The sequence below is a fragment of the Microcebus murinus genome, chromosome 7 (genome assembly GCF_040939455.1).
Source record: "Microcebus murinus isolate Inina chromosome 7, M.murinus_Inina_mat1.0, whole genome shotgun sequence".
Classification (NCBI taxonomy): Eukaryota; Metazoa; Chordata; class Mammalia; order Primates; family Cheirogaleidae; genus Microcebus; species Microcebus murinus.
Genome location: NC_134110.1, coordinates 65,395,106 through 65,407,892, shown reverse-complemented (window position 1 = coordinate 65,407,892; position 12,787 = coordinate 65,395,106). Strand labels below are relative to the sequence as shown.

The 12,787-nt window shown below is 48.8% G+C and overlaps 1 protein-coding gene across 3 annotated transcripts in view; it reads left to right on the top strand.

Moving 5' to 3' along the window:
* The window catches only part of PTDSS1 (phosphatidylserine synthase 1), a 65,631-nt gene extending 58,752 nt beyond the window's left edge, over positions 1–6,879 (top strand). For 2 of the 3 annotated variants that reach the window (XM_012776790.3, XM_076005144.1), the window contains 3 exons: positions 3,587–3,655; positions 4,392–4,461; positions 6,621–6,879. In XM_012776790.3, the coding sequence (XP_012632244.1) occupies positions 3,587–3,655; positions 4,392–4,461; positions 6,621–6,730 (249 nt within the window). In that variant the 3' untranslated portion in view covers positions 6,731–6,879. The remainder of the gene's footprint in view (positions 1–3,586; positions 3,656–4,391; positions 4,462–6,620) is intronic. The other variant, XM_076005143.1, reaches the window with a different exon arrangement.
* Positions 6,880–12,787: the final 5,908 nt, after the last annotated feature.

The following is a 12,787-nucleotide window of genomic DNA, read 5'->3' as shown; positions in this document are numbered from 1 at the left end:
GCCAAAATTCAGACCTGAATCTCTTTCCCCTGCTTAGAATCGAATCATTCTATCTGGTTGGGGGCTTGAGAGGCTACAGTAATACAGTCTTGGAGATGGAGATCAGAGGAGCATCTTCATTATTGGGAATCCACTTTTTTCAGGAAATTCCAGCTTCCTTGTGTCAGAGCCCCCCTGAGTTAAGATGTAACTCCTCCCCAGGGAAGGTGTATGGCGGAGAGAAGCAGTGAGGCTTCCTCTTACAGAAAGAAACTTCAAGAAGGAAGAAAGATCCACACCACAAAAGCTGTCAGATGAAATATGAAATCTTGCTTGTGGGTTTAGGACCTTCATTGTCTGGAGTATCCCATCTTATCCACCCACTTTACTCTATACCCAGGCTACACCAAACCCCGCAGTTACCTAAACAAATCATCTTTCCAGGCTTCTTTTGCCATTATTCTTGGTGATTCTTTTGCTTGATCTGAAAGACAAACTGCCTTCTCTATCTGGTGAAACTTACACCCCCAAACCAAACTTAAACCCATGCTCCCCATGAAATATGCTCTGACCTCCAAGGCAAGTAGGTAAACTCCCTCCTTGGGACCAGGTGCACTTTGTCCCTAACTCTTCTAGTTCTAAGACCGGTGGGATGAAATTTGTTTTGTTTATGTCTGTCTGCCCTGTGTTGCACTTCTTGCTCACAAAGAGTAAGTTCAAATCATTCTCTCGACCCAGCTGTCTGGAGCACAGTGCCTGATGCATAGGAGAGGCTCGGCAGGTGCATGGAGAATGCAGGGATGAATGCAGGAGACAAAGATGGGGTGGCGTACAGGCGGGCAGAGGGACACGCGTGCTCAGAGACAGGAAGCTGTGAGAGCGCCCAGCTTCTCAGGAGGGCTGGGCCGTGACCTGTTTGAGGAGTGAGAGTGACAGCACACTTGGATGAGCAGTAGGATAGGGGTCACCTGCTTAGGAGGGGCTTCGTGTGTCTGTCGTTGGAGCCCCAAAGGTTTTTAAGTGGGAAAACGATGTGGTCTAAGCTGTGTCTGGTGGCAGGGTCTAGAGGCAGGATGGGTTGGGGCCAGAGGTGCAGTCAGAGGGTGTGGCAGGGTCCTGGGCGACAAGGAACTGAAGCTGGACTGAGGCAGAGGCTTTGAAGATGCAGAGGAAGGGCTGGGCTGGGGAGTTCAGGGGTCAGCTCAGCAGGACGTCGTCCCTCTTATGATAGAGGGGAAGAGACTCAAGGGTGACTCCAAGGTTTCTAGTTTGTGCCTCTCTGGCCACCGGTGCTAGTGACAGATTGGGGACATAGGAAAAGTGCATTGAAAGGAGGAGGTGAATTTGATTTAGGAGAGTTGGGGTCTGAGGGGCCTCTAGATTTTACAGGTGGACACTTCTTTGTTCTGTCACATGGGAGATTCTAGCCTGTCCAGTAACACTGGAAAGATTTGGTCGGTGTTGGAGACAAGACTTGAGAGCCCTGCATGTGTAGGGCACTGTTGAAGCCACGGCATTAGGTTAAGAGGTAGGGGACACCTCAGGGAGAGAAGCTGGCTGAGGATGGCATTCCTTGGAGTTGAAGAGGCCAGACAGAGGACGAGGAGCAGCTGCAGGTGAGCAGGACTAGAGAGGGCAGAATCCCTGGTTAGAGCTGTCAGAGATGAGGCCTCGAGAGACACCTGGCCCCAAAAGAGGGCCAACCGGTGGGATGATTGAGGGGCCCCCACTGTCTTGCACATTTAGCAATTAAAGAGGAATGGAAACAAGGTCCTGGCACTTTTTCACGTCCATAAACTTTATTAAAGAGCAAGATTGATCTCAAGTGCAGGAGCAGAGTTGAACATTATTCAATAAGAGAGTGTTAAATTACCCAGGGACTGCCCACCACTCTGGGAAACAAAGCCCCTAATTGTTTTCCCCTTGCTTGGTAAGAGAGCACACAGGGAACTTGAGATTAACGCAGAAGCAAAGATCCCGTGTGCTGGTTAATAAGCTTCTCTGGCAGTTGTCTGATCCTGATCGATCATCATTAATACGAGTTCTCAGTACCATAATGTGCAAGCCAGGCCGGGTTCTCTGCCCTCCTCGCCGCCACACCTGTGGTTTGCACTGCTGGGCTCTCTCTTCCCACCAAGTTTTCTTCTCTCCCCTCCCCCAGCCCCTTCTTTAAACAAAGTTTGTACCTTTTCTAATTTAAATCCGGGCCTGGGCATTTTAAGTAGCTGGGGGGGGGTTGTGCCTAGATTTCCACAGGTGTGATTGCAGACCCATAAATGACAAGCTTTTGTTTCCTGGAACAAGTGTAAAACGTGCCTCTTGTTACACAGGTGAAGCGGTAGATGTGGCAATCACAGCAAGCCCTTAGCGCGGCGATGCTGAGATAAGCACCTGTTGCCCACCACCTGCCAGTGTTCGCCTGGCCCCTGGGCGAAGCCCGCTCCGCCTGTTGTTTGCTGCAGGAGGGACCCCGCCCCTCAGCCCACCCCTGACGCCGCCTGTCCGCCCAGGCCTGGAGCCGGGGAAGGGACCGGCCCCACGTGCCTGCCCTCTGCTGGTCAGAGTCTGCAATGACAGTCTAGCGGGGTGACACGCTTCCCCTCCCTGACTCTGCTACAGCCCTCTGGTTTGAGAAGGTGTAACCTACCCTCTTGCCCCGTGTGAAACCCACTGCGTGTTTTGCTGTTTGCAAAGGACCTAACACATGCGTAGGCTTCCACCCTGCACGTCTTTTCTAGTCTTTCCCACTCTTTCCATGCTGTGTCCACACTTCCCCTCCCTCCCTCCTCTGCTGCTCAATCTAGGCAGCCAGAGACTTTCCCCAGCCTTCAGTTCTTTGATTCCTGTGTTGCCTTTCTTCCCTTAGAGTCTGATTCAGGGTGTGGCACAGGGCAGGTGGGTGATGGCAGGGTGGAAGGAGAGGTTATCCCTCCCCTGGGGACCCATGGACTATGCATTTCTCATTTCAGGGCCTTACAAAGCATTTTTATTTTCTCGTTGTTTTCCTATCCACTTAAACAAGAAGAACAAAAGCAACAAGAACTATAGTCAGGGTGGGGCCTCTGACACTAACAGCCAGGAGGAGCAAGGGAGCTGCCACCTCCCCGGGTGTTTGTCCTATGGGCCCTCGAGCACCAGTGAGACTCGGGTGAATGAAGCTTCTTTTTCATTCAAGCACCCTCTTCCCCACGGAAGCTGGCACACTGAGTCCGTATAGCTCTCTCCACGGGTGGGGGCAGGGAAGAGAAGATGGGCCATGAAAATCAGGAAAGCAGAGCTGCAAAGCTGTTTAAGAGTGTGCACCCCACCACACCCCACATCTGAAAATGATTCTGCGTTCTGATGCTAGAGTCACACATAGTGACTGTGGTCTCCTCATACCCCTGGACAAAAGTTTCAAGTATGCCCCCTGCCCCCTAGCTTATGTCTCCGGGTCCCTTCTCTGCCACGTCCAGCCATTTTGTAACCAGCATCCTTGGGGCAGGTGGCAGGAACAAACTGAGCCGCCTTGTGAGCGTTCCCATTGAAACCCCAAAGTTCTGGGAAAAGGAATGATCTTGTGCAATGTCATTTATGAAATGGCTTTGTGCTTGTTTTGCTCTTGCAGGCGTTCACCACCTTCCTGTGTCTGTACGGCATGGTGTGGTATGCAGAACACTATGGTCACCGAGAAAAGGTACGGAGGGAGAGGCAGAGATGGCCTTTGTTTAAAATAATCACCCCGTGCTTGGAGGGTTAGCCCAGCGTGTGCATGTAAGCGTGGCAGGCGCTGTCTTCTACAGCATCTGCGGTCTTCCCGCTGTAGAAGCTTCACATGTCAGGAAGTCATTCCCTATCAGTTGCTGTCCCTGCCTGTGACTGCCCTGTTCTGTGGGTATTTTTATCTTCCTTTTGTACCGTGTTTAAATATTGCATTTTTTGTTTATAAAGACAAAGCCGTGGGAAAGCCTTGGCCTGGTAATTGGAAGGCAGGGCTTTATTCCAGGCTCTTCTACTCTGTGCAGGTCTCTCGGTGCGGCCCAGCCTGTGCTCCCCCTCTGCAAACGCTTGCCCTGCCCTCCTACTCATGGATACAAGGATTAAAGTCGAAAATAGACATGAATGGGGTTAGAACACTGTAGAAGTCTTGTCGACTACAATTTTTTTTAAAGTAAAAAAATAACACTTTCATCATTTGTACCTTTAGTCCTGAGAACCGAAGACACTTTCTAGAAGATTTATTCTGTATTAGCTGGGAGAGAGACGGCCCTTGATTTTATAGCTGGGAAACATAAGCATGAGGAGGTTTTGTCACTTGCTGGAGGCCACCCCAGCCTGGGAGAGGCAGGGACAGAGCACGCTCACTTTTTTGCCCTGCCGCTCCTCCCAGCGGGCGCGCTCAGTGCCGCCACTAAGCCTGTCTCTCTCCCTAGACCTACTCCGAGTGTGAAGACGGCACCTACAGTCCGGACATCTCCTGGCATCACAGGAAAGGTACAAAAGGTATCTTTTTCTCATTCATTGTTTCAAACTCTCCCAGGTCCTTGGGATTTGTAATCCATATTTTTATACTCTGAGTGTTGGTGACATGTGCCTGGAAGGGTCCCAAACCTATTCATCGAATGTCTCCTGTCACTTATTAAAGAAACATGCAAAGTGCTCACAGGATCTGCCAGAGAAACTTGCTTTGTAAGAAGAGGCTTCATGTAGCTCAGGATGTATGGAGGCCTATACCGCCTCAAGCACAGTGATGGAAATGTTCATCTTGGCTTTCATTAGGAGTGAAAAGGGTTAGAAAGAATTGTGTATCAGGAGGGAAAGCCTTTCAAAGGACGTAGATTGTTGTAATCACATTCATTCGAGAGGCAGAGCAGTGTAAGAAAGATTTCAGTAGTGTATAGTTCAGGATCCTCCATTGGCCTCTAAGGAGTATTCTGGAAAGATTTAGGACCACTTGGTCATTTCAAAGAATTAGACTTATGGAATCATGACACTGAGAGGACTTCATTGGACAGTAATTCCTTGTCAATTCTTTTGAGCTGAGCTGATTGGGGAGCTTGGCTGAGGAGAGAAAATTATGATGCTGGAGACTGAATTTTAGCCCACAGAATTGCTCAGAGAGACAGGCCGTGGAGAAGAAAGCACTCCATCGCTGTTCTCCGGAGTTCTTTTGGGGTCCCGCTTGTTGAAGTTCTCCCTGGGGAAGACACTAGGGTACACTCTCCTGAGTTGCCGGCCACCCTTTTGGGGATAATTTCTCCTGAATGGGGGAGTCGATCGTGACCCACTGTGGAATTCTTTGGGCACAGGGGTTCCCCATACTTGTCTTATTTAGAACCATCCCCTTACAGATCGATGTTGGCATTTCCAGGTTCTCTGTTGAAAAGAATTAAGCAGGGCTAGAGATAAAATTATTAGATGGAATAGTAGAAAAATAGTAAAAAGCAGAAGCAAGTCTATGGAGTTGTAAAAGAATCTCTTGATCTAAGCCAAATGCTACTTACAATGGAGACGAAGCTCTGGGAACTGTTAGTTAATGGATTAACTTAGACAGTTAATCCATTAACTGTTTTAATGTTTAACTGTCTAAGATGGAGATCAGAGCCCTGGGGCAGAGAACCCCTGGGCTTGGCTGCCGGGTCAGGCAGGACTTGATCCCAGGGCAGAGCCAGTCCAGTGCTGCTGTGTGGCTCAGGGCTGTCACCGGCAGCAGTGGCCTGGCCTGCAAAAAATCCAATGGTAGAGGGTGTGTAATATCTCTAATTTATAATGTCAAGAATCTTTTCCAATGTACGGTTTAGAAACTCTGGTATCTAGCCGGTCACAGTATAGAGACCCAGGTAATACACCCCTTGGTTGCAAGGCGGACACCTGTGTGGTTTGATTGTATCTCATTTGTGCTTGGGTTCCACGTTTACTCTCACCTGTGGTGCTTGTCACCATGACCTGATCCGCCCTATGCGGTGTAGTTGCACACATTCTTGGAACCACCAGACTTTATGGGGCTGTTTCCTGGCCCCACAGAGCTAACGTGTTTCCCCCAAAACAAGACCTACGCATAAAATAAGCCTTAGCAGGATTTCTAAGCATTTTGTGCAATATAAGCTTTACCCTGAAAATAAGACCTAGTGATGGGCGTGGCTATGCAGCGTATCTGCACAACCCATGCATTTCATTGTGGAGCGGTAAAGAAGACGAGCAGCCCTTCTCATCTGCCCCATGACAGCTCTATTGCTCGACATGAGAGATTGGGGCCAGTGGTTCTAAAGGAAATAGAGTTGCAAGAAATTCTGGATGGAATTTGGGGTTTGGAGAGTTTTGATGATGTTCCAGAAGAAGACGACTTAACTATATTTGAATAAATGTAGATTGTTGTACCGTACTTAAAAAAAATAACACATCCCCTGACAATAAGCCCTAGGGTGTCTTCTTGAGGAAAAACAAATATAAGACCTTGCCTTATTTTCAGGGAAACACTTCGTGGCTCAGCCCTAGGTTTCCAAGGTCCTGCCTTAATTCACTGACAGGCCACTAGGTGGAGCGCAAGCATCGGGGAAGAGTCTGTCTTCAGGGCAGGCCCCGGGCCCTGTGGCAAGGGAGGGCGGCCACCCGCAGGAGCCTTGGTGACGGTGTGTCGTGTGTGTTGTGATTCCTTTGGCCAGGTTCTGAAGACAGCCCACCCAAGCATTCAGGCAACAACGAAAGCCATTCTTCCAGAAGAAGGAATCGACATTCCAAGTCAAAAGTCACCAATGGAGTTGGAAAGAAATGAAAGACCCGTGGTCAATCCAAGATGTTCCAGAGAGTGCCTAGAACTGAGAGGGAAACGGAGCTCATCTGGACCTCCCTGTCAGGAGGTCACACTGTACAGCGCAAACAGGAAGAGGAGAGGGAACTTTTGGGGTCCTTATTTGAGAGTGTAAGTCTCGTTCCCCACAGACCTGGCCACACAGGTAGCTCATGGCCTGGGGTCGTTTGCCAATGGGGGTCTCTTCTAACTTCAGCCCTTGGCATGCGGTCACCGGTAGCAGTGCAGCGTGTCGGACGCAAAAGGTAGCTACTCACCCACCGCTGCCCAGGGCGGCTCTGCGCTTGCGTGTGTTGTGGATGCAGAGTAAACATCTTCATGCAGACAAGGCATTCACCGATGGTTGCGGGCTGGTCACCAGTTTTTATTTTTCTGAGTCTGCCTTTCCATTTGATTGAGCTGTTCTGAGTTCAGGCCACTTTTCTGTCTTTTATTTTGTTGTTGTTGTTGTTGTTATTTGTTTTTAAGTTAGGATGCTTAAAAGCCTTCAGAAGCCAGTGCTGAGATTGAAATTGGGGGAGGGTTCCCCTTCAGTCTAGAGAAAAAAAGGGGGGGGGAGGGCAGGTGTGATCCTGCTGAGTGACCTCAGTCCCCCTCTCGAGACATTCACCGCCGCGTGGCGGGTGCACACCGGCCGAGGAGAGGGAGCTGCCTGCGTAGGAACCCCGCTTCAGATCGCAACCTTTCTCGCTCCCTTCCAAATGTCCTTTGTGCAGAGGTAGCCACCTCGCCCAAAAGCAAACCTGTCAGAGAGGCAGGGAACACCGCGGCTTCCTCCCCAGCCAGGTGCCTTTTTACGTTGGATTTGTTTTCATTCCGTGGTGTGTTGCCGACATTGTCTTTTAGTCCCATGTGAGGTGCTGGTGAGTATTACCTTCCGTCCGTGCCATGCTCTAGCTAGAACACTTCCCCTGATCGCTCACCACCTCTGACGGATCCCTGTCTTAAATAAAACGATTCACGTTAAAGCCCATCAAAGTTCTGTCTCTGTAAAGTGCTCATTTCTTTGCATCTTATTGGTATTTTTTTGTTGTTTGTAAGCGATCACTGTATTTTTCAAGTGACTATAGGATAATACATATGTGTGTGTTTTTATATAGTGAGAAGAAAAAGGAAAAATATGTATTTTAAAGAGCTTGCAGGCATGCGTGTACTACTTCTTACCTTCCCAGGAGATCAATAGGAAATGAACAACATAGTCACCATTCTTTCTCATGGTAATGGTTACCCAGTTGGATATTTTTTTCTCTAACAGGAGTCCAGGACCCACTTGATTAGCTTTAGCTTTCAGATATCAGCTCACTGAAGGCAATCCTTTTGTTCCCTCATTTCACAGAGCACAAGATTTCGATGTCTTTTCTCCCTTTAAGGAAGTCTTCAACCATAAAAACATCAAGCTTTTTCTTTTTCTGCAAAAGAATTCTGAGGTGAATGGGTTAAATAAATCATACATGGCTGGGGCCACATCCCAAACTCTGGGCTCTGGACCATTTGGTCTGGAGCCTCCCACAGGCTGCTGCAGCAGTCTGCACTGTTGGAAGTGTGGAGTGGAGAAACACCGAGCGGCGGCTCAGCTCGCATGGTGAGTGAGGGACTGGGCCATGCTGGGCCCCAGCTCCGAGCTCTCACATGCCGTCCAGCCAGCGTCTGCCTCTGTCCCCTAATAGTGTCGAAGAGAAGTGAAGAGGTACATATTTCATCAACTTGCCTGCACTTTCATAACCCATCAAAGAGCCCTTTTTAAGACATAGGTACAATTTAAACATGATTTTACTTTGCAGGTAGGTAGATGTGTTTTATTTCATTCTGCATTTTCTTTTCTGAGCACCGAGTGCTTTGCACATCTGATACAAAGTCTCCCCTTCCTCTACCTGTGGCATAACACCGAGTGTTTCCAGGTTCATCTTCCGGGAGAGCTGAGCCTGGCATTTTGACGCTCCTCTGACCAATAGCTCAGCCCAGCCAATGAAACATGTCCTTTCTCCATGGCCGGCCCAGAGGAGGCATCTGTTTAGCATGTGATGAACTTGAACTTGACTATGGCACACATGAAGGGCAAAGTGCACATGAGACACTTTTTCCTCCATGGCTCTATAGGAAACAGCCAGGACAGTCCTCAGATACTTTTCCATGCCCTTTGAGTTCAAACTTTCTTTTTCCCCTTTCCATGAGAGCTCTTGACTGCAGTGGTTACAAACCCAGAGCTTTCCGTGGCTGGCCAGAACCACAGCTGCCATTCCTTTTGGAATCCGTACTCTGGGTTTGGCCTACTTTTCCCACCCGTTTCTATGGAAATAGACCTCACATCGATGGAAATAGAAGACATGTTTCAGAATCATTATCCAATATCTGAAATGATTTGATTGTAAATTACCTCATGTTCTCCATTCGCAAACTGCCCTCCTAAAGACACCATTGTTTTGGGCATAAAGCACAAAGAACGTTTTATGTGTTTTTCCCCTTAAGTAGCATTGTATTGAGTGTTAGGTTCTTTTCCTTTTTTGTCCTTCGTGGTCCTTCCGTGGCCTCTCCCTGCTTTTCTTGTGTCCGTTTTCACCATCCTTAGAAGCCTTGGCCAAACTGCTCCCATGGCAATGCTAGGATGTTCCCTCGACCTACTAAGCATTTTGATGATACATGACATCCTATAAATGCCAGTCTTATTTTCACTGGGACGGCTTCCACAGTAAGTTCGTGAGGAAGGTACTCACCCAGGAGAAAGAAAATAAAACCCGTTACCAAATACATCAGCTTCAGCCCCATTGGTCTTCCCTCAAGCGCCGTGCAGCATCCCAAAGCCGTACCTCTTTTTGTCAAGGCTCACCCTTTGGAATTGGTCTTCTGCAGTATTTGGGGTAGAAGAGTGCACTTAGAGAGGCCCTCATGGGTCACTGAGAACGAGCAGGGGTTGGACACAGAAGGGGAAACTGAACACAGGGTGGGAAAGAAAAAATGTAACCAGTGGAAGCCAGACTGGAGGGCGCTGGAGAGGACTCGACTTCCGTGCTCTTTGGACTGTGCTCAGTGACCACCGCGCGGAATTCCCGGGCCCGTCACCCCGTTTACCAGGTGGGTGTTGTTTGTGTGGCTCTTGTCTTGACAGCTAGAAATCCCACAGGTAGACCATTGCAGTGCTCAATACATTGCCCATTTATATGCTTGGAATCAAGATGTAAAGAGCGTTCGTCAGTGCTCTGCCATGTAGCGCACCACTTTTCTTCATGCGTGTGTGCGCGTCTCCAGGATTATATTAGAGATTCGGTTCTTTGCAAGGGTCAGCGTTTGGTAGTGGCTGAGACAGATGGGCTGCAGACTTGCTGCTAACCCATAACAATGAGATTTTGATGTTACCCCTTATCACATTTTATTTTAAACCTGATGGTAGGACTATCACAGACGAAGCTTGCAATATTTTTAAAATTGGACTTCGGTATTTAATGCAGTAAGTAAATAGGGCTTTTTAATTTTGCTATCTTCTAGGAATTTAAAGGAATTACTTATTGATATCTACCAAAGGAGGGGGAAAATAGTTGGATATGAATTTTGTTTAGTTTGTAGGAAGGCCAAATTGTAAAAAAAATTTGTCTTCCATTGTTCATTGAAAAACACCTTCAGTTCATTTCAGGAATTTCATCTGTGACTTTGTCTACTCTAATATTCCCTTTCTTGCCACTTGTTGGGTGGAATTTTGAGAAAGTCTGTTGTCACAGTCTGACACTTCCAGGGCTTGCAACAGGTCCAGACATCTCATGTGACTAACGCCTCGTGTGACTAAGCTTAGTTTATACCTTGTAACTCTGACACTAGTGCTGCTCTTGGTGAACACTGGTCTCTCAATTCAGCACACCTGGCCGGCTGGAGCAGTGGGTGGCAGGCAAGCGTCCTGCCTGCAGTCTTAGCAAAATGCACTCCTAAGCCCCCTGCATCCTTGTCCTCTTGCAGCAGAGAGGAGGAGGGTGTTGACGAACCCGCCCCCATCTCAAAAGCCCGGTGAGGACAGTGATGTTATTCAGAAAACAGAATTTGCCCAAGGGTTTTGCTTTCACAGCTGATGCAACCAACCGCCCAGCCTCTTTAACTGACCAGGGCTCAAGCGTGTACTTCTTGTGCCAAAGTGTTAATGACCGGTTTTCTTTGTTATTGGAAAACTCTGAAGATGTCGCAATGCCGAGGATCAACACCATAGGCACCGATAATGCCCCGTGATGGCAGAAACATTTGCTCAGAGCCGCCGACTGCCTGCCCCGGGGAGCAGTTATCCCAGGCCTCCGGTTCCCGTGTTACCAGGGTAGGGTGTGTCTCCCTTTCTGGACACTGAGAAAAGGGAACTCTTGTGGCTTTACAAACCACGGGGAAATACGGTTTGTCTGCCTTCAAAAGATAAAAAAAAAAATAAATTTCTTTAATTTGAGACTAAAAAACCAAAAGACTGCGTTTTCATGTCTGAAGGATACACACAATAGCCTTAATTACGGAGTCAAATTGCAGGCAGGGTTTACGTAAGAAGGCAGGCTGGAAATCTGGGCTGTCAACCTCACTCTTCCCACTCGCCTGAGGAAGGGCTGTTTGGCGCATTCTCATCAGGCCCACTGCGGACATCACGGGCTGATTAGGGATTTTACGGGTGCAGCCTGGGAAAGGATTCAAAAAGCTCTCCAGCTTGCAAAATGTTCAGGACTCTCCACCTTCTCTTAGAGTGGAGGGAACCCCAGGCCAGCAGCAGGGGAGGGAGGATTCTCTAGGGCCACTGCTCACCAGTCTTCCAGACAAAGGCCGTTGGAGGACTGGAACCTTCCAAACCCCTGTTTGGGGTTTCAGCACACCCTCCCTCTGCTCCCCGACTCCTAGTGGCCAAGCTACTTTGCACAAAGCTTCACACAGGCACACAGCCAGCAGGGGCCGCTGGCAGATCGCCGCAGAGCCTGAGGCTGTTTCTCCAGCCGGGCTTGTTCCCATGGCCAGCCCCACAGTCCCACGCATCCCCGCGGACTCTGTCCTGGCCTGCCTCGACAGCTGGCACATGGATGGCCAGGAGAGGGCTCCTTGGGGCATCCCACACCTCTGCCTCCCCCTCCTCCTTGGAAGGAGTCTCAGATCTCAGGTGCTCGCTTTATTAGACACGGCCAAACCTCCAAGCCACTCTCCAGATGTTGGCTGCAGGTGTGATTGGCTGGTTGTGAGCTCAGTGAAAGGGATAACTGGTGTCAGCCTTCAGTGTCTCCCATGTTGTCCAGCCTTGGCATCCCTTTGATTCCGTGGCCTAAAATGAGCCAAAATGCCATCCTTGAGGCGGGGTCCTCGTACTTCCAGGTGGGTTCATTTCCTGATGTTCTGACGTATTCTGCAAACTGTCAGAAGGCAATTCCTCCCCCTGTAGCAGCCCCCTCTGCCCTCGGGAATGTGATTTACAATCTGGCGAGGCCATAAACCTCTGCTTTTCACTTCTGAAAAGCAGCAAAGTATGGGAAAGAATGTAAATTATAAATACTGAATTCCTATGGTCAGCAATAATGTTAGGGCCTGGGTGGGTTATTTTTTTAATATGGTATGCACATGGCTTTCATTTCTAAGGGGCTGGGTCCTCCCACCGCCACCATATTTCCAGGGAGAGCAGATAACAGCTAAATGTCCTGCTGAGATAGTGTTTTTCCAAAATGAAAAAAAAAATAGCATTTCTTTAATGACTCATTGGCCAAATACTTTGAAATGCCACTCTTCACAGAGGGGGATGGGATGGTAAGGGACAGTGACATTCCCATACTCAGCAGCCTGGTGACCTGGTGTCACTCCACCCCAAAACAACCCCCAGTGTCACTTAGCAACCCACCAATTTTAACTTTCTAAGAGGAGATGTCCCCGTAAGGTTTTAGAAATTCTCTTCCTGTCTCTTTCATCAGTCAGTGCTCTGCTCACTAACTGGGAACAGACTCGATGGCTGCCGCACACAGTAAACACAGCCACAAAGCTTGTCCTGAAGACGGAAAGGCGGCGTGGGTTGGAGTTTTCATTCCAGCGGTGGGT